This window comes from Sebastes fasciatus, chromosome 4 (assembly GCF_043250625.1).
Source record: "Sebastes fasciatus isolate fSebFas1 chromosome 4, fSebFas1.pri, whole genome shotgun sequence".
In the NCBI taxonomy this organism is placed as follows: Eukaryota; Metazoa; Chordata; class Actinopteri; order Perciformes; family Sebastidae; genus Sebastes; species Sebastes fasciatus.
In genome coordinates, this window is record NC_133798.1 from 26,825,636 (window position 1) to 26,848,542 (window position 22,907).

The following is a 22,907-nucleotide window of genomic DNA, read 5'->3' on the forward strand; positions in this document are numbered from 1 at the left end:
AGTCAGAATGGGACGAACTGAAATTCAAACAAACTGTTCAGTTTCTGTAAATATACGTCTCTATGTTAAGTTGTGAGCTGCACAAAGCAACAAAGAACAAATAATGTGGATGAGGGTTTTGAGGTACATTTTGTGCAAGATCAAGAGCAAACACTTGCATTTTATGTATTACGTGCCTTTCACCTCTTCATCTGTTTTTTTGAGATTGGACCAAATTTGAGATTATTCCAGATAAGCGGCCCTTATCTTAAAGTCTTAAGACAATAACCTGGGCATGCCAGCTATCAGATGTTTGATTAGGATCAATGAGACCGCTAAAGACAGGTTAACATCTGAACAGCTCAATAATGAGTCTAGCTGCCTCAGTTTGGAAGTCAAATCTATGAACTGCGTACATAACTCTGAAGATGCAACTGCAAATGTCACAAAATGCCATTTACACAGATGCTATCAAAATAAGCAGCTTCACTGTAGCATTTTCTCACATGGCTGCCTCGCCTTCTCAGGTAAATGGCTTTTTCCCCCAAATAGCCCAGCTCTCTGAGGTGAGATGAGCACATTATAAACAAAGTCATAATCATCATCACATTTTGCACCCTAATGATCATCAGTCTGTCCTTGCTTTGCTGCACTTGAATGAATAGATGCTCTCTCATTCTTTCTTGTGCGATGGGGGAGTGTTTAGGGCTATCAAGGTGGAAGTAGAACGTGGACTCATCGGGCCGAACATATCAAGGTTGTGAACAGCAAATCAGTTTGTACGTGGACAGCTTGTGCTTCGCTGAGACTATATTTAGCAAAATTAGAAGAAAGGGTCAATTGGTATGATCAACGCATAACCCCTAAACTCCACCTCACACAAACCAATTAGCCCATACCGACAACATCCGTATGCTTTGGCATCTTTTTCAGTGCTTCAATTTTCCTCTTCACTAAAATATTTGCTCTACACTTTTCTGCATGTACATCTGTCTTGATTTACTGCGATAGAAAACTTATCTAAGTGTATTATGTAAAAGAACTAAGCTTCACGACTGACCCAGGACAATATCCATTAAATGGCTCTTAGAGCTGATATGGAGAAAATCAAATATCACAATATGTTTGACTATATACCGCAATATCGATATTGCGACGATATTGTAGAGTTGACCATAGGTGCTTTCTGAAAATATTAACGCAATGTGATTTTTGATAAATTATCATCAGTAATGTGGATATAATGACTAAGTGAGTAATAGAGCGGCTAGAACAGTCTGGTAAGTTCAGAAAATTACATCAAAAGACAACATTTATGCCATATTACGACACTACAATATACAACATCTAAGACGATATCTAGTTTCATATCACGATATCGACATAATATTGATATACTGCCCAGCCCTAATGGCTATAACTTACTGAGGAATAGGTGTATTTTCACCAAACTTCACACGGAGCTCCAACACACCTAAATACAACTTTTCACATTGAAAAAAACTGAAAAATTGCCTAGTTGACTATGGAGTTATTCAACAAATCACACATTTTTCATGTCAACTATGGTATGTTCACACAAAGGTAATGCATGATGGCAACTTTACACTGCACCAGATCATCATATCACTTGATACTGACTGACAGAATAAGCTCAAAATTGGCAAAAATATAAAACGATGTCCTTGTCTACGTAGGCTTTAGAGGGCTAATGATTTGGATAGCATGTACACTACTTATCTTTATGTTTGAATGTTTGTTTGGGTTGAAAAGGCGTTTGGAGAGGCTCCGGCTCCAAAAGGCTCTAAGCGCTTTATGGACTTGAAGAAGGCTCTTGACAAAGTCCCTCAGGGTGTTTTGTGGGTGTGTGGATTGAAAAAGGGGCACCAGGGCCTTGCTCTGAGCAATCCAGCGCTTGAATACAGCTCTAGGGGAGTCATAATTCACAACCAATCAGACTGAAGGAATTTAAGTATCCTGTGGTCTCGTTCAGGAGGGAGTGTGAGTCAGAATCTGAGATTGACAGGTGTATCGATGAGGCGCCTGCAGTGATGTAGGTGTAGTACTTAAGCTGAGCCTGAAGGCGAGGCTCTTAGTTGATCTCCAACCGTCACCTTTGATCATGAGCTCTGGGAACTATCAGAAAGAAGGAGATCATGGATACAAGAAGGCAAAATTAGTTCCCTTCGCAGTGTCTCTGGGCTCACCCTCAGGGACGAGGTGAAGGGCTCAGATATGCAGAAGGAGCTCAAAGTAAGACCTCACGGGCACATCAAACTGGAGGAGACTCCAGGGCAGACACATAACACTCTGGATGGATTACATATCCAATCTGGCCTCGGGAACGCCTCGGAGTACCTCAGAAACAGCTGGAGGATGTGGCTGGCAAGAGCGACATCAAGGCTACTATGTTATCCTGCTGCTACCGCGACCCGGACCGGAATGAGTGGCAGAAGATGCTAAAGAGTAGTTAAGGTACCGTAACGGAGGATAAAGAGCCAAATAGAGTGCTGTTAGCCTATCAGCATCACCTTCTGACACAAAATATGACAAGCACAGACCAATACTGTGTCCTCCTTTGATGTGGATTCTCCACAGGTGAAGCAGTAGAAGCTCAACATCTTCATCTCCTCCTCTTCCTCCCTCTTCCTGTCCTCCTTTCTTCCCTGTGTAGCTCAGCCCTTTGGCTGTGTTAACACGCCATGTATAATCTACACACCAACAGCCACTGGTGTGACTAATGCAAAGAAAGAGGGAGGGATATGGGATCAAACGGAGGTGAGGAGAACAGCAACAAACAGAGAATTAAAAGGTGAAGGGAACGGGACATGTTGGGCTTGTTGCTGTTATACATCACACGAGGGGTCACGATAGAGCAGATCAGTAGGTAATGAAACAGTTTCTTGCTCAATGACACCACTAGCTACCACAACAACCTTACATGACAACATGTTTCAGGTTATGTTGTGTGACTGCATCTTCATTTGAAACAAGGATTTGGCCCCCTGCGTCCAAATCTCCTCCCACACTATTCAGATAAAAGGCAGCAAGAGTTCATGTATCCGGATATTCAAACATTTTGTCCAACCTGGCTGGGTGGCTCTTGTACAGACCCTGTGCCGGCGGTGCTTTAATAAACTTGACCTTTACAGCCCGAACACACCAGGAACGTCAGGAGCGCGTGGCGGCTGCATTACCTGTTGTTTTTTATTTCGGCGTCCCTGTTAACAGGTTAGAGCAGCCACACTGCTCTGAGACGTGACACGTGCGTCTCAGCTGCGTCTCTTCTAGAGAATAGAGGTCTCGCCTATTTTTGACGCGTGCTGTGCGTGTCTCACAGCAGCAACAGACAGTGAAAGTGATCTATTGACTGTATATTAACATCATATCAGCTACATTACTACAATTTCCATGTCTAGACATCTGTAGAATATGTCACGGACAGTGAAGGTGATCTATTGACTGTATATTGATATCATACCAGCACGATTACAGTTTCAATGTCTATCTGTAGAATATGTTACGGAGATGTTAAAAAAGTAAAGACTTATTTTTAAATTAATACTTCCTGCTTTCATTTCAAAATAAAAGCCCTCAAGCGTTTTTTCTGTGGACAGAATTCCTTCATTTGTTAACACGGGGCTTTTATTCTGAAATATGAGCAGTCAGTGCTGTGGAACATGCATTGACTTAGAGAGCTGCATGAATTGATAAAGTATGGGGTTTAAATCAACACTTCCTGCTTTCATTTCAAAATAAAAGCCCTCAAGCGTTTTTGCTGTAGACAGAATTCCTTAATTTGTTAACACGAGGCTTTTATTCTGAAAATATGTGCTGGACAGTGGTCTAGAACATGCAGTGACTTCGAGAGCTCCATGAATGAATATAGTGCGGAGTTTTAATTGTGGATTATTACTATTATTTACAAATTACCACATGTTTCTGAACCTTTCACGGTCTAAAATAAATATAAATGATATTTATAATGAAATGAAATGGCCATTAAAAGGCAAACTCTATGTAGAAAGAAAGGGTTAACAGCAGCAGCTGCAGCAGCAGAAACGTAGCAGACACACAGCTGACACGCAGCTGAAATGCAGCTGGTGTGAACGTCCGACGCGTGAATCACGCAGCTGCCACGCACTCCTGACGTTCCTGGTGTGTCTGAGGCTTTAGAAAAACCTTACATATCTATCTCTTGCCCAAACCAGTCACATGATATGTAATACTTGTTTTACCTAATACATACTGGCAGAAAAGATCTCATATCACTAAGACAATTGCAAAAGAAGTTGGTTGAAAATGTGTATTCTGTGTTCACCCTCTTCTGTTGTAGGAAAACTAAAACAAGAGCAACATACTGGAAAAGGAAAAGATAATAGTTGGTTTGTGTCTATCTGGCAGCTTCAAAGCTTTTCTTCCAAACCGAGACTGATAACTAGGTCCTGAGGTGCACAGCTCGATATCACAATTCCTGACACTGACACTGTCAAGACAGTGTCCTCTTGATGATTAATTATCTCTTTGTATTGACAGCACATCATGGTAAGTAGCCAATTAACCTCTTATGACACAGGCAAATATGCTCTGTTCTAAAAAAAAACATCATCACCGGGCATCATGTCTTATTATATTGTCAACTGCATCAACTGGAGTGATTGTTAAACCCACACTTGTATGCTTTAATCTGTCGTGGCGAGCTTTGTTTGTTTTTCTCATGTGATCTAGTCTTAAACCTGCAGTAGGCAGAATATTTTTGGCATCATTGGGCAAAAATTCCATAATAACCTTTCAGCATATTGTAATTCAAGTGCTCTGAGAGAAAAATAGATTTCTGCACCTCCTCTCTGTTTTCAGGTTTAAAAAGTCTAGCCCGTGACGGGAGACTTTGGCCAATCTCAGAGAGAGCGTTCCTATTGGCTGTGCTCCGGCTGGTGGGCGGTGCTTGGCATTTCTTCTACTGATCTCAACATGGCTGCAGGGTCACAAACTTTCTAATTTTACAGCTAAACAGTACACTACAAGATGTTTCTGAAAACATTTGAGGCGAGAAATAGGCATTACAGTAACAGAATATTGATTTGTAATTGATCAGCGCTGACTAGTTTGAAAGTTTGATTGGTGTTTGTGAGTGATTGACAGCTGCTCAGAGACGGCAGGCTCCAGCTCGGCTCTGATTGGTTGTTTTCCACCGGTCTGTGAAATCTTGCAGATGCCATTAGGAGCACCGAAGGACACCGGCGGACACAGAAGCACCTGATTTTTTTTCAGATAAACTGTCTCATGCACTACTGTCAGGATATAATGACAGTTACTTATTATATATCATAAAAATAACTTAATTCATTCATTCATTATCCGTAACCGCTTATCCTATTCAGGGTCGTGGAGGGGCTGGAGCTGATCCCAGCTGACATTGGGCGAAGGCGGGGTACACCCTGGGCAGGTCGCCAGCCTTTTAAAATCTTTTTTAATCATATTTGCTCCATTTCTACCCACTGCAGCTTTAATAAGCCACTCTGACCTAACTGTATCTTCACTATTGTCTCCATCTAAACTTTCTTCTAAAGCCTGGCCGAGCTATTCAACCCCGGCAGCGCTGCACACGTGCAACGAGGAGGAAGTGATGGTGAGTTCCACAGGAACTCGCTGGCGTCTGCCGATGGGCGGGCTGTTGACCGGCCAAGCTAATTTCACACTCCCCTGGTACCCATAATGCCTCTAGAGTTACCATGGGCATAAACAGAAGGTCAGAGAGAGAATCAGAGAGAGGGAGGGAGAAATATTAGAGGGGACATAATCAAGGACAGCATCAGTCTCACTTGGGTGCAGGCTCTGGCCATGGAGACCAGCTGCTCGTTTTGGGCTTTTTATACATTCACCTCACTGTAAGGCTTGGTGTAAGGGTCATGCACACTGAAGAAAAGGGTCTCAGCTCCATGTGTACAGAAGGCCATTGAGGCCAGGACACAGCGGACATACAAAACCTGCTATCCTCCTTTTTCAACTTTCTTTGCACTCAACCTTGTACAAAATGACAATGATCAAAAGATGTGTTCGTCTGTCGTCTGTGAACATTAATGCCAACTTAGTGCCAGATAGAAGATGTGCAGAGAACGATGCACTTAGTTTGTTATCAACAGATGGGGTACAACATTTGATAGAAAGAGAGGATTTATTAATGAATTTATTCACTTAATATAATTTGATTTGAGATTGTGGAAACAATGCTTATAGGATTTAGTCCTTCAGAGCTTTGGTTTCTATGCGGTGTGATGTGTGCATGTTCTATGATTTAATAAAGGATGTTGACTACTCTCTGGCTGCAAACCATGAAGTAGATTAATGGCACTGTGTGTACGTGTGTGTGTGTGTGTGTGTGTGTGTGTGTGTGTGTGTGTGTGTGTGTGTGTGTGTGTGTGTATCAATGACAGAATGAGAGGTAGAGAGAGGTAGAAAGAGAGAGAAAGAGAGAGTATTTGATGGATGGAGTAAAGTGACAGCAGAGTATTAGAGGAAGAGGGGAGTACGGCTGGAGCTGTGTCTGTAATGCAATTCCCCTGTCAGACATCAGACTGTTTCACACAAACACACACACAAACACACATACGCAGTGTGTGGCATCCAGGAATCACACGAGGTGTGTGCTGTACGTAGGTGATCTCGCTCTGACGTATGATCATAATAAAAAGCTTAACAAACCAAGTGTCAGTAAACCACTTAAATCCATCGCTGCGAGATGTGATCAGAGCCCCTAGTTTACTGTGCAGTTTGTCTAATGGTTCGGTGTACAAGGGAGGAGATTTGTTCCAGCACCCCAGCAGCACAGCTACATCTGTGGATTTATGTATCTATCCAGTGACAAGCTGTTTTGAACTGAGTGGCCCGTCCAATGATATTACTCATAGCTCTAATTTCAGAACGCGTCCTCTTTCTCTCAATCTCTCTCTCTCTCACGCAAACTGACATACAAAACACATTCACAGCTTGGCAGCCTTCAATTGGTCCCCATGGTGATCATTATTAGCCGCTTTCCATCTGTCTATCTCTGAACTGTGCAGGCACCCATGCACGTAGCCATGTGCAAGTGGCTATACATGCATGCTCTCGCATACAAACACACACAGAGATTTGTAGTATGTTATTTGCCCTCCCAGCAGGACCAATAGCTTGTTACATAAACAGGGCTGTTGTCTATGCCAGACACACACCATGCCACTGAGCATCGCCCTGATACCCTGACAGGAGCACGGGCCACACAACAGCTACACCAAATGCAATTATAACAGACCTCATACTCATCAGTGTTTCAATCAGCCAGTCAATCAACACTATAAATCTGTACATTTTTATATTCATTTCCTCAGTTCATGCTTTATACAGATTACTTTTTCCGGGCCGGTTGCAAGTACAGTTTCGACAGGAAAACGACTTTCATATGTGCCTGGGATTCATGCATAAATAAATAAACAAGATTTTGCACTGATTGATGTTATGTCATGTTTATCACCAGTAGCAGACGGCAGCAGATGCAGAACGCTGCCTGGTGACTAACAAGTGATTCAGACACATCGCATGGGGCTTTTTTATATTTGGTTTAAATATCAAAGTAGGTGCACGATCACAAGGTCAATCACAGATTATCTATTTAAAGTGCCAAAACTGCGAAGTGTGAGACATGCATTAGGAACAGGAAGGAAGAGATTTGCTTGCGTTCAAAGCTCTCTAAAATCTTGTTTAGTGGAGTAATCACTAGAAATTAACTCTTGAGGTCAAACAAAATCTTACAGACCTGAGTCTTCCACGATGGCCGTATCCATGAGGGTAGCCATGGCTGTGGGACCTTCTGGGAACCGGCCTGTCCTCTTCATGCGTGTGATGTAGCGAAGGCGAGCGGGAGTGGGAGGACCTGGAGCTGCCCGTACTCTGGAGACTGCTGTCGGGGATCTCTCCATGACGGCTCTGACACGGAGTATCATAAGCTCATGTAAAACATTGCAATCATCTTTGTGTGTAACGTATGGACCAAAACTACTAATGAGATTATGTCAAAATGTTTTTTTTTCACATTTTTTCCTTCACTTGTTTCGTCAATGTGAACATGCTGAAATGTGCACACACACACATTAAACATTCAAACACACACACACAGCCTCGAGAGCTCTATCTCACCTCTCCGAGGCTGCTGTGCTGCTGATGCTGCCCGAGAGCTGGCAGACTGCGCAGTGAGGGGACAGGGGAGTGACCCTGACGCCCGCGAATTTCTCTGGGGGCCTGACCGTGGATGTGATCGTGGTCCCCGTTCAGGTTGTTGTCACTCGCAGAGCGGAGCAGGGATCGTGGCGAGGGCAGGGTGCCAGGCGTCACACGTCGACGGTTGGTGTAGGAGGGGGTCTCCCTGAAAGGCACTGAAGGGAGGAAGAGACACCGAGAGCAGCAGAGCTTAACGGACTTACCACATCATATAAAGCTACTACAGCGAGCACAATGAACAGAACGCTTTGATGGGGGAAATAACCGCAACTCCACACATCTCAAGGTCACTCAAATTTGTTTGTAATCTGACAGTATATATTTAAAATAATAATGATCAATAACTATCATTTTAATATTGATTACTGAAGAATGAAGAAACAAATGCAGAATAAGGAATACTGATAGATAATGGCTTTACTGGATATTTATTGTAGTTGTGAATTAAATATTCTCTTCATGGAAAAACTTAAAGTGTATCTATTGCGTAATGATGGAGTGGCAAAAGTATTATTTAACATAAATGAATCATAAATTCCAAACAATACATGTCATTCCTATTTTAACCTGTTTATTGTAAAAGGGAGAAAACATTTGAATACCACATTTCACAATGTAAAACTGTGGGTGTTACATCCCATCCACACTAGATGGCAGAGTTTCCTGTATGTACATGTCACAGAGAAACTGCTCAACTCAGCAGGGATCCAATAAACCTTCTCCACATCCCTTACCCTCACATTTCCATTTCCTTTCCCCACACCTCTTTACATAACCTGTAATCATTTTCCTTGAGCTTCTCCACTATCCACGCTCAGCCATTCTTCAGTCTGATGTCTCCCTGACACCACATTCATGTTTAAACCTATAAAACACTGAGGGGAGCCTGGAGATATACTACCGCTGCTGTCAACTTACCAACATCCGATACTTTGTGGACCTTTATGATTTCAGCCAGATCAAAGTTTCCTGCTATAATGGCCACCTGGAGGAGGAGGGGAAAAGAGAGGAGTACAGGGAAGAGAAACACATAAGTGACGGAAAGTGGACAACAGCAAAATTTCATTCTATGGAAAAAGAAAAAAAAAAAACACATATAAATAGATCCTATTTTTTTTCTCTCTCTCACTCTCCTAATAAATGTTTTACACATTTAGTCCTTTGTTGTGGCAGATGTGTAAAATCTGTATGTGTAGCAATGTCCTGGGCACTGTGTGGACCAGCCTGCCTTGTGTACCAACAAATTATCTTTGATCTGCTCAGGAAGTGTCTGTGTCAATTTCACACGGACTTCATCAACCAGAGAGGCTGGAAATCAGACACAGACTGTGATGGTAAGCCAGAGGGGGGCGGGCGTCGTTACGCTGCTTAAGTTTTTAATAGCAATCAACATATTCTATGTAGCAGCGTTAGGCTGTGTGAGACAACTCATTTAACCCATTCAGCTCTCACATGTCAAAGATGTAATGCTGCGGTCACATGGAATCAGGGAGACGGTAGACAGCAAACCGGATATCACGGTAGTGGACGAGAGCAGGACGGTAAAATTAGGTGAGGCCGGCAGAGAATACCAGCAACGGTAGCGTCCAAAGCACCTTGTGGTTTTTAGGTTGCAGCTAAGATACTGGTATCGTATGAAACTAGAACATTTAAGGAATCCATTGGTACCAACCATGTCATACTAGCTTGTCACCGAAGAGGCTAAATAACACTCCAAACTTATGCTAAATTTTGGCGAGGAAAAACTATCCACACAGTATCCACACGTCTCCCCTTTACAGATGTGCCCACTTTATGATAATCCCATGCAGTTTTGGGTCAAGTCATAGTCAAGTCAGCACACTGACACACTGACAGCTGTTGTTGCCTGTTGGGCTGCAGTTTGCCATGTTATGATTTAAGCATATTTTTTATGCTAAATGCAGTACCTGTGAGGGTTTCTGGACAATATTTGTCATTGTTTTGTGTTGTTAACTGATTGCCAATAATAAATATATACATACATTTGCATAAAGAAAGCATATTTGTCCACTCCCATGTTGATAAAGAGTATTAAATACTTGACAAATCTCCCTTTAAGGTACATTTTGAACAGATAAAAATTTGTGATTATTTTGCAATTAATCACGATTAACTATGGACAATCATGCGATTAATCATGATCAAATATTTTAATCGATTGACAGCCCTAGTTAAAATATGCGGCCCTCCACGACAAAATTTACAACCTGATGTTACATAGCTTCCTCATACTGGTGAAAGTTGTTTAAATGTGCAATAGAATATTAAGAGAAAGCTGCATTTTACAACTACATGCATTACTAGAATAATAGTGGAGACAAAATCATTTTATTTAATGTATTTTATTCCATCATCATAGTAACATATCATCATGCGTGTTTCGTTTTTCTGTCCTGCCATTTCGTCAGGCTGTTTGTTTTTCCCGTGCCGTCCAGAAGGTGTTGTGTGTCTGCCGTCTGCCTGACCCCATGTGAACGCAGCATTAGGTATGATTACACACACAGTAACATATGGTGTTTCTTGGATACCACACATACCTGAAAGGCGGTCTGGCTGTTGTAGTTCTTTATCTCCTTATTGGCCCCTCGGAACAGAATGACTCGTGCACAGCTATCCTGAATGACAACAGAGAGATGTATGTGTTTGGGTAGGACTGTTAAATGTCATCGTATTTGATTTTTACCATATGCAACAACATTAAAAAAGAAAAAAGTGTTAGAAAAACAAAACTTTATATAATTTGGACGTGATTTGGTTCATAAAAGCCAAATATTGTGTGGAATACAACAGCGACAGTTGTTCTTAGAGGCATGAGCAACCTCTGATCACATGTCTGCAAGTGGGAGCTGTTTAAGGCAGCTCTAGTGGCGGCGTAGAATGAACAAGGATGCCCCTTGAGAAATCTCCACCACTACCTAACATAAGATTATGTAGGTTTAGACTATAGGGGAGACTAAATTGATATTTCATGATGAGGTAATGAAAAGCTATCATTATTATAAGTATGGCTACTTTTCTGTTTTTAACAGCAGTGTTGTACTGGAAGTGATTGCCTACGTTTGCTATAATTAGTGTGATGAAATTAGTTAAATATTTCATTTTACATAACTCCCTTTCTCATATCCATGATGTTATCAAAGTGAGTGCCAACACTGCTTTCTTTCTCTTTCTCTCTTTTAAACACATATATACTCCTTAATCCACTGCAGACTACAATATTTTGAAAAGTTGCTGTGAGGCTCTCATCGCAAGACGTGAAGACACAAGACTGAATTAAATAATTGCATTATTGAGAGAAACATGAAAGGTCACTGTGGGGCAGATTGCAGCAGTTTCAAGTGCAAATGTGATACATTCTTCCCCAGACTTATGTGGTGTATGTATCAGGAATCAAAGAGCAGGTAGAAAAAATATCACACAATGGATATACACAAGCCACAGTGGTTGAGAAAAGAAACATGAATTAATCCACAGGAATATCAATAACATCAGACACACTGTAAAGTGAGCGCACTATGCAATTATCAAGAGAGCTACAAAGTTCACTAAAAACAAACTGATTCTTAGAAATAATTAGAGAAATAAATATATTAAATATCCTCTGTCTGATTGTAAAAGCAAACAGACGGCAGGGAGCTGTGGTTTGTGTTGTGATACACTTGAACTTTACATTAAAATAATTGTAGTATCATTACAGGCTGCAACTGAACTCTCATGATATTTTTTACTGCATTTAATTCAGCTTGTTTCCTGATATCTACTATTACATTGATAATATAATTCTGTGTGTGCATGTGTGTGTCTGTGGCCTCTCTCCCTCCCCCCCACCTCGGGTCTCCAGTGTGCTCTCATCGAATGCTGATCTTTTCTTGCCTCAGACTCGTTTCCAGGGTGCCCCACACAGATCTGAACTGCTTGACCTAGAGGACCCGCCCTGACCGCACAGGAGCAGATTCAGTGCTGACTTGAGAGTTTTGGTCTCAGGCTCATCATGACTCAAGCCAGAAGCATATGCATATAAAGCATCGTAAATACCAAAGGAAACTAAGGAACCCTCCTGCTGTCAAGCTACCACTGTTCGGACTCTCAGATGACTTTAAAGCTAGATGAGGCTGGTGCAACAATTAGTCGGTCCATGTGCAACAAAGGATTTTTGTTCCCATCTTGGCAGAAAACTGCTTTTTGGGTATACTGTCTGGTACAAACAACTGATTCATACTAATGTCCTCGCTAATGACGAATGCAGAGAAAAGCTACCAGACAGCTAACATCTTCCTCTTGTGGAAAATCAGGAGCCGGAATGAATTTGTGAAGCCAGTGGCTGAAGGACATTATACCTGCTGCAACTGTGAATCTACATAAAGACATAATGATTGCAATTCAAACTGTTAGGAATAAAGGCTTTAAGGCATTAGTGAAAACTATGTATTCGCAGTACGTAATGTAATACCATTCTGCAAACATTTCAGCCAAAGCACAGCGACCCTGAAGTTGCATAGCAGCTGTGAAAAAGGAGAGAACAGAAGACGCACAGCGTCAGCTCTGCAGAAATGAGCTCGGAACTTCCAACATGTATGAAACTCTGGCACCACAACCACTGTAGGGTATAACTTTAACTCTTAGCATGCCTTAGTGTAGTACTGCACTCAAGTAACAAATGAAGAGGGTAAAAATACATGCAGATATACAGTACATTGTTAGTCTACAGAATTCAATTTATACCGCTATAAAGATTGTACCTAAAACCATCCAGCCATAGCTTTCATATATTTACCTCTTTTAAAGAGGACATGAAACGGGCATGTTTTGGCACTTGTAGCGCCCAAATATATTAGAAAAAAACACCTTGCATGAAATCTAATTTTAAAAAGTTAAGACCACAGATATGACAAATTTATTTTCGTAACTTCTACCTAGCTATCTGACGCCATTGTATAAGGACCGAGGTTGGTTTGCCTCCGTTCGCATCCAGCGGTTGGCGGTCAGACGGTCAACCTTTTGGGTTAAAGAATTAAGATATTGTTCCAAAAGGTAAATTATTGTGCCTTGTGTTGGTTTGTGATGGCTAGGATGTTTTCTTAATTTGCCACTAAACATGTGTGACAGCTTTATGGCAGTTAATATGGAAAAATATTGCAGCAACAGTAATCTGTGTTAATCCCACCGTTATAATTACATGATACAAGACTCAAAGAGAGAAATGTTCAAAAGAAGAAATCCTAAAACAGGAAGGGAACCACAGGAAAAGCTTAAAGACACTACAGAAATGGTGCTTGGAGTTAGCGTCAGTCAGTTGCCTCTGTTTTAAAGGATAAACGGGAAAACGGAGGATGTCGGGACGACTACCGGGGCACCGCTGTTGTCCCCACACCGCCCGACACTGCCACTGACAGAAGGTGGTGTCCGTGTGCATGTCGGCTTGGAAGTAACGCTATAACCGAGGAGAAGGCAGGTAACATTATGCCAGTAATGTCTCTTTTGATTGTTTTGGTGACGTATAAGGAAAAAAAGCAGTAATTACAGCAAACACAATGGGAATGCAGGAAAAAAGGAAATAGGCCCAAACACGACCTCTACAAATCATCAAAGTTTGCAAGTGAGTGTAGTAAGACAATGGTTATTATAAAAGGCACTAAATGTAGAGCCTGTTAGTAAAGCAATGGTTAAACTATAAATAAAACATTAATTTAATACAAGGAACAAATCACAAGCACAAAAAGGACAACCTCGATAGTTGACAACCACACGTTTCTCTCTCTTGTGTGTGTCAGACTATTGCCATATATTGTGTGTAAATGAGCACAGGCCCCTCTGGCAAAAGAAAAAGCCCAATTGTAGATTGATAGACGTGGTTATGTGTCCATGTGCTGGCTGGCTGGGGGTCGATATGTAATTTAACACCGAGAGCAGAATTAACAGGACTAGCCTGCTCTACAATCAGCACAATGACTCTGGTGACTCCAGTGAGTCACACATTCAGGGACACGTACGCACGCACACATTCATTGAACATGTGGTTCGGTTCATAGCGTCCGTGTGATTTTTCTCATCAAGCTGGGTGTGACTGATGAAGCACTCTTGTATTATAACAGATATACAACTGTATGAGGTCGACACTGATGCTTTGGAGCACCCTCTTCTTGTAAGACACGTAGACGGTGGCTACGGGTGCTCTGCCCTGAACTGGGCAGGGTGTATAATGACCATTGTGTCCACTCGGAAAACCTGCATAGGCCCTGCAAAGTCCATGTAAACATAGATGGTGAAGACGTGGGGCTGTTTGTAAATGGAGCAGGTGTTATGAATAATGCATGAATACCCTTGCTGCTGATAGCCTATACAACCACTTAGGGTCTAAAACATCTAAAAACCTATAGAGATAATCGCCTACGGCTGTTAGCTTAGCTAATTGCTAATCACCCATACATTATGCAGTTGCGTGCACAATGTACACACACACACACACACACACACTTTTCAGTGTAGAGAGTCACAATGATCACCGTTTCCAAAGTAATTAAAGAAAACGTGAGGATCTATCTGTAGACAACCTTGTATGTGTTATTCAGACAGATCTGTGAGTGCAAACGTACGTGCATTTGCCCTTCGCCGCTTTGGTGACAAAAAAGGGTCATTTAACAAAAAGTGAAGGAGAAATCTGTTGAATGAGGCAGCTTTAAAGAAAGGTATCATGCCGAACACTTCAAGGTTGGAGAGAAGTGTTAGTAGAAGAGTAACTGGAGACGTTATCAAGTAAAACACACGAGTTGAAACAGTCAGTTCCTCTTACCCTTGTCTGGTTGGAGGCTGTTTTGAAGAATAACATGTATCACAGTGTATCCTGCTATTTTAGCACACAGTAATGACAACACGGTTATCGGTTTTAACTGTTTTGTTGTTCTGCTCAGATTCAGTCCTCTTCGACTGTCTTCAGAGCTGAGATGTATCAGCATTTCTTTGAGCTCTGTTTACAGTGTCAAATCTTCCGGTCACTATTTGTCTGACTACTGAGCTCCTGAAAAAAACTCCTAGCTGGAAACTGTGTTGTGTTACTATGACAACCAGCAACCGTGAGTTAGTGACCTTGAGTGCCATGAAAGGTGCCATTAAATAAAATGTATTATTATTATTATGATTAGTAGTAGTAGCATGTCAGTAGCTGTGTTTTAACATATTATGCCTGTGCATATTTGTTTTTAATGTGGTGATTTTGATGTTTGTTGCTTTTTTCTCCTGTTTTGGTACGTTTGGAAACGTAACATAAAATGCAGATAAATCTGCAGTAGGCAGAATATTTTTGGCATCATTGGGCAAAAATTCTATAATAACCTTTCAGTATGTTGTAATTCAAGTGTTCTGAGAGAAAACTAGACTTCTGACGGGTTCTGAACGGAGACTTTGTCCAATCACAGGTCATTTCAGAGAGAGAGCGTTCCTATTGGCTGTCCATTCAAAGGAGGCAGCTGTCAATCACTCGTGAACTCTGATAAAACGGTCAAACTAGGCAGTGCTGATCAAATAAGAATCAATATTCTGTTACTGTAATGCCAATTTCTCACCTCAAATGTTTTCAGAAACATCTTGTAGTGTACTGTTTAGCTATAAAATGAGAAGTTTGCTCCGGCTGGTGGGCGGTGCTTTGTGTTTCCTCAACTGATCTCAACATGGCTGCCGGGTCACAAACTTTCTCATTTCACAGCTAAACAGTACACTACCAGATGTTTCTGAAAACATTTGAGTGGAGAAATAGGGATTACAGTAACAGAATATTGATTCATATTTGATCAGCGCCGCCTAGTTTGACGGCAGCGCTCCAGCTCGGCTCTGATTGGTTGTTTTCCTCCGGTCTGTGAAATCTTGCAGATGCCGTTAGGAGCACCGGAGGACACAGAGGCACATGATTTTTTTCAGATTACCTGTCTCATGCACTACTGTCAGGATATAGTGACCGTGTTTTATAAAAATAACTTTTCTTAACCATATTTGCTCCAGTTCTACCCACTGCTGCTTTAATGTAAATGTCGCCAATTTCTTTAATGTAGTGAAGCGTTATCAAAAACACATGATAAACTAGAAGGGCACTCAGAGAGCGCAGACCTCTGCCAAAGCCAATCCGCTTCAAAATTGAATGGGTTCTTCTTTGGCCTGTGCTACACCTTTCCACCAAGTTTCATGAAAAACGGGCCAGAAGTTTTTCCGTAATCCTGCTGACAAACAGGCAGACTGAAAACATAACCTCCTCGGCAGAAGTAATTAACAGCGGCTGCTCCCACTTTGGGAACCACTGGTCTCAGGGTCACACACAAAGCCCCATCTGGCGCACCTGAATCTCTCCGTCTACATGCAGGTTACAAGATATCAAGCTTGTTTTATTGTGCCCGGTGTCGATGTCGACACTGTGTTACCTTCTTAAATAATCAAATGAATGAAGGCTTGCGAACCTCAACAGCTGAATTCTTGAATCTGTGCCATTTAGAGACATTCTACACACTTTTACACAAACACACACACACACACACAAGGGAACGGAGGCCAATTACAGTGTGGGCCATCTGTCTTGCTCTTCTCTCCAAGGCTTCCTATAGGAATTCATTAAGAAAACCTTTACAGTAGTCGTTACCGTGGTTTGCTAGATGTGATTACATTAGCTACACAGGAATACACAGTGAGCTAAGTCAAGTACTTTACAGTAATGACGCGGGTCAGTCATGTGTAAAGAGTGTGACAGATGGTACCTCTCACAGCCGTGTTTATACAGTTGAGGATTCCTTCTCTCATTAGAATTGAAGCAGATTTGGCATCCTCTGCTGAATGCAGAGCTTGTTTTTTTTTACATTGAATTTTGACTGACAACTAAAGCATAGGATTTCAGGCTGGAACAATTTTAAATAAGAGCTGAATTCTTCCTCATTAGTGTGTACAATAACACAATAATACAAGTACTGTCGCATGAAATACAGTGATACTACTCTATGCAGCTTATTATAGAGTTGCCCCAAGATGTCATTGGTCTGACTGGTTTGACAGTTCTGTGTGTGTCTTGCGCCACCTCTCTTTAATTTCACTCATCAACGTTGTCCCCGTTTGCCATTACAGTACCTACTGTGTTCTCAATCATTCATCTAATCACCTCCCATGGGTCTGTCTGCCAGGTAAAAGACCCCTACCATGCCTTCATTCACTGCTGCTGATCACATATGGTAAGCTGAAAAACCCAGTACGTACATGTTAATGGCCAGTCGGATCCCAGCAATGCGACAATTGATCAGGCTGATACTGTTTCTGATGATGTTATCTCGCCATTCATTCACTCGCTCCCACCTTCATCTGTTCCTCTTTCTCTATCTTTTCTCTCTCCACATGGATATATTGATCTTTGCCACTGGACTACTACGCAGGTTCCCGGTCAATTCTACCAGCCCGTTTCTCTCTGTAATGGTACATAATCATCCGAGCCAGGCCTGTTTTCGAGCCTGCTGGAACCCTGCTAAGAGACACCGTTTCTGGGATCAATCGGCTCAATATGGTGTTCGACCTCCTCTGGCAGGATAACAGCCGTCCTTAGCAGTGGAAGCAAACAAAGCTGGGACCATTACCAGACTGTAGACTTACAAGAAGTTGTACAAGTAACTGTAAATTAAACTATTCATCCATTTTCTCTTTGATTATATCCACTCTTGCTCCACACACTCGCACAAACACACAACCTCTGGCCCTCCCTCCACTGAGAAGTGTAATATGTAATAACTTCAGTCACGTGGATTTGTTCCAAACAGATTGTATTAAGTTTTAATGCTGTGCTTCGAAAAACCCACGGTGACACACACACACACACACACACACACACACACACACACACACACACACACACACACACACACACACACACACACACACACACACACACACACACACACACACACACACTCTCCTGAGACTATGGTGTTCCAGTCCAGTTGAAGCAGGTCATTCCTCATGACTGGCATTAGTCGAGCAGCACACAGTTCCAATTACGACATGGAAACACACACATATTTTTCACTTTTTGTTTGTATGAGAGAGAGAGAGAGAGAGAGAGAGAGAGAGAGAGAGAGAGAGAGAGAGAGAGAGAGAGAGAGAGAGAGAGAGAGAGAGAGAGAGAAGCAAAGTGCTCATTTAATGTTCATGAACTGAGCACTACTCTCTATTTTCCAAAGAAGGAGCTGAAAAACCTCTTCCAGATCGCCCAGCTACGTGTTTCTCCTCGAGCGGCCTCTAACCGAAGAGGACAACGCAACACATGGGCACACTGGACCAAACAACACTCATCCTTTTCCCGGGAGAACGCTGGTTTTCACTGCCCTCATCTCCCCCATGTCCTCATGTACCTCTCCTGATATAGAACACATTCATTCATATTTTAAAATATACACTGTTTCATTCCTGTTATCACAGATCCTAAAATCATATTATTACTTTATAAGCTGCTACTACCATTTAAGTCTTCCAGTATATCGCATAGAGTGCGATACAAATACAACACATGTGTTATACCCTGTGGTCTTAATGCTCAGGATGATCGGAATCATTATCCGGATCACCACCAAAATCGAATGGATCGTTCATTGTGCTACACCACACAACTCCAAGAAATTTCATTGAAATCCATCGCGAACTTTTGGAGTAATCCTGCTAACAGACAGACAGACAAACCAACGCCGGTGAAAACATAACCTCCTTGGCCCAAGGCCTTTGGCCTTGGTGGAGGAAATGAGCCTACATATGACATAGGAAGAGGAACCCAGTGTTTTCTGATCCAGGCACCCCACAAAAAAAACTGCACAAGTACTGAAAAAGTGAATTTTTCATTATATATCCCCTTTAATACATGCTGTGCAGATAGAAAATGATTGGAGATGCAGACCAAGGTAAGATCCTCAGTGTGTACTCATGAATGAGAGCTGGAGGTAGTCACTGTAGTACTGTACAAAGAATCAAAGCTGATCATTGATCCTTATGAGGAGGACAGCTTAATAATAACTCTGCACACAGTCTCAGTCTGGCACTGATAGCCTCTAAGGTATCAGGCACATTTCAAATACAGAGCATCAAAAAAATAATAAACTACAACAAAACACTGTTTGCTGCTTTCATCCAAATTGCAGCAGACGGAGTGCATTAGTGTGAGATGGAAACCCACAAGACAGAAATATCCCTGATCTCTGGCCATTTTGCTGCCACTTAGACCACTTCTCTTCAATCTCCCCTTTCAGTCCATTATCATAACAGGCAACAAATACAGTGGAGATAATGACCAGGTAAAGGATACCTCTGCTTCAGACTGCCACTCAGGTACACACAAGTGTGCATGTATGTGTGCACACACACGAAGAGGTGAAGCTCGGTGTGAATGCTATCCTGCAAATCAGGCCCTATGGACCTTTTCATTGCCATTCTGTTGCTACGGCAACACCTCTGGTCCAAGTTCACTTCCTGTCAGCTACTGCATTAACAAACATTGCAACAGGAAATACAAAGGGGCCCATTTAGAGTGTTTTATGTGGACAGGTTGAAAAGGTCCGTACAGTAACAACAAGTCTCTGCATTGCACAAGTGTTCTTGAGCGAGACACTAAAGCCCCACCAGGTTCAACGCTGCAGCACAGTGATCGCTTCTACTGTACAACTCTTGGGGGATGAGAAAAAGCTTACGAGCTTACATACGTAATGCTCACACATACAAACTACAATTCAGGTCCGCTAATTTCATGGTAATTAGGTGATGATTAGCAAGTAACCTATTTGACATTTCTTTGGAATTACTGCCAAATCACCCCCAATATCTACCTCAAAAGTTACCAACATTATTTTATTATAAACATTAATTCATAATTATATTGGGCTATTTGCCAATAGCTGGTAATTTATTTAATACATATCCAGGAAAAGAATACAAAGTTAATTGATATGCTTTATTTCCATGTCTGATGATAAATATATAATAATTAGCAAATTACTTATTTGAAATTTCTTAAAAAACTCCCTGAATCATTACATTAGCTACCAGGTTATATCTGTATAGACAATAAGTCACACAATGGTGAGATTTGTGCCTGATCATAAGTGACTTCTATTAGTTTTGGTTTTCCACCTCCGATGAAGAGCAGCGCACATCTGCTTCTCAAGCCTAAGGGCCCTATTTTACCGATTATATGCTAATTTAGCATATAATTAGTAAATAATGTTTATAATAAAGTAACTTTCGATCAATTTTACATACATAAAAGTCCAGTATACTTGGCTTATAGGTCTACTTGTACTTAACCTCTTTTGATCAAGACATACTTAAAGGGACTGTTTGTAACTTTTTAAGCGTATAAATGTAGCGGGTCGGCACACATTCGCGTTCGCATATGCGCGCTCGCGTGTGGCCGGAGCCTCGATTCCGCTGCCTGCTCTCCTTCACTCAGACAGTGCGCGCGTCCTCGCTGTCTCGCTCCACCTCTAGACGTGAACGCGCGCTCACTCCACACTGCAGAAGAGTTAGTTTAGCTCTGAGAATATCTAGTGAATGTAGAGTGGACGTTTGTGCAGAAATAAATGCTGCAGCTCCTCCAGACCAACAGAGGTTTCCCGTGTCTTGTGAAGAGACAGGGCTCCTCAACGAGTTACGTAATCGTCTCGTTACCGACCGGGTGCCGCTGTCTTCGGCTGCCGGCTGCGGTCGGGAGGCGATAACGTAACTCGGTGAGGAGCCCAGCTGCTGAAGCCTGCGCTGAGCAGGAAAAGCCAACACTAGGATCAGCAGTGATTCATGTAGAGACCTTCGTCTGGTCAGCTAACATTACTGCCAAGCAGCTGAAATATAGAGTGATATTGTGGTTTTAGCTGACGTCTGTCGCCTCACTGTTTTGAGCGATGCTCGTTCATGTCTATGTAGAGCGAGCAAGCGCGAGCTCGACGCTGACTTTCGTTGATTTCAAGGCCACAGGTGTCGCTGTTAAGTCCCTTTAAGAAAAGTATAATTAAGTATTCTTGGCTTATAGGGCCTACAGAAAGGTATACTTGATTTGTAGTTGTGCTCACGTTTTGATAGAGTAGCCTATTAAAGTGTGTGGCAAATACAGTATGGTTAAGTTTAGGCGACTAAGACCACTCGGTTACGGTTAGGGAAAGATTGTGCTCATGGTTAATTATTTAAGAAATCCAACAGACTTTCAGATGCAACATGAGCCGCGGCCACGGGTGTCTCAGGTAAAATGACACTCCTGCATTGGCTCTGAACATTGGCTTTGGGTGTAAATCATGTATTGCGCACCCGTCCAATATGAATGAAAATCCACAGAAGACTCCACTGATCAAGCATACAAGCACATTTTTTTTTTAAATCACTGGTACCTGGTTGTAGAGAGCACACACGTGCAGGGCGGTGTTTCCAGATGCATTCTGGGCGCTCATGTCAGCTCCGTAGAACAGCAGGTGTTCCAGGTGCTGCACATGGCCATAGCGGCAAGCCTGAAAGGACAGATTCACACATTTACTCTTCCTTCTTTACTTACAAAGTCAAAAGAGGGAGCAATCACACAGAAAGGAATATACATGAGCAGGACAGCGTATTTTACAGTCATATTTGTTGTACTGAAATACACAAAATGAGGTGTGTAAAAGTGTGACAAAGGCCCCACACCGGAGTTTAACCAGGGATGTAATGGGTATGTGCAACTTAGCCAAATGAGTCAACAGCACATTGTGTTTTTGTGAGCTGATCAATCACAATGAAGAAAGGGTGAAAACTGATGCTACATAAACAATCGAGAGTTTGGCTGCAGTACCCGTCTGGCTCTGCCTGTTTGGACCAAGCCAGACAGTCTTTTTTATGTAACCTACCTCTTTCCTTTGCCACAAAATAAAGTTGGAGCAGAGATTATAGTGGAATAGCTTGAATATTCTCAAATACACTACACCTACACAGTAAGTGTAACAACGACTAAAACATGTACACCTTAAAAATATAAAATTATTGGATCACTTCTTTGTGTTTTTCCTTGGGCTGAGTCTCCTCACACATGTTGTTAACAGTCTCTAAAAGCAAGCGAGAGCCTTGTTTGTATCACCTGAGGCAAAATCTCTGGGTTAAAATTATTTCGACAAGACTGATGCCTTTTTTTCCAGCTTCTTTGTTTCACATAACTGGGAGCAATAAACTTTTCATCTAATCTCAATCTCCTCTCTCCTCTCTCCCTCTTACTCCGCGGTTTTGTCCTGTGTCATTGACAAAGAAGCACAACGACTCTCCCCAGCGATTGTTCTCTCCCTCCTGTGTTCTGTCTCGCTAAGAGTGTGTGACAGCAGCGAGACAGCACACAAATGATGCTGGGATTGTTGTTGGTTATCAGACCTTCAGCAGTGTATCCTATTGTACACGATATATACCTCTAGAATACTAATGCTGGAGAGGACACAGTAAAAAGGAGGGGGACGAGGACAAGGAGGTGAAAGAAATGAAATGGGGTGAAAATGTCTAGGGCTGAAGGACTTTTGGATTTATTGTACAGTATCTTGAATTTAGAAACACAAAAACATGATCTGATTCAGGGTTGCACTCCTTCCATTTAAAGCCCTTCATACTGTGTCTTCACACCAAAAGGGAACACTGTTTAACAAGCAAACCCTCAT

At 42.0% G+C, this 22,907-nt stretch overlaps 1 protein-coding gene across 7 annotated transcripts in view; it reads right to left on the bottom strand.

The window, feature by feature from the left end:
* Positions 1–22,907, bottom strand: part of shank3a (SH3 and multiple ankyrin repeat domains 3a) — a 241,574-nt gene that overhangs the window by 78,235 nt on the left and 140,432 nt on the right. For all 7 annotated transcript variants that reach the window (XM_074633234.1, XM_074633236.1, XM_074633235.1 and 4 more), the window contains 5 exons: positions 21,630–21,746; positions 10,791–10,868; positions 9,151–9,217; positions 8,152–8,387; positions 7,772–7,941 (listed from right to left, as the gene is read on the bottom strand). In XM_074633234.1, coding sequence (XP_074489335.1) covers positions 7,772–7,941; positions 8,152–8,387; positions 9,151–9,217; positions 10,791–10,868; positions 21,630–21,746 — 668 coding nt within the window. The remainder of the gene's footprint in view (positions 1–7,771; positions 7,942–8,151; positions 8,388–9,150; positions 9,218–10,790; positions 10,869–21,629; positions 21,747–22,907) is intronic.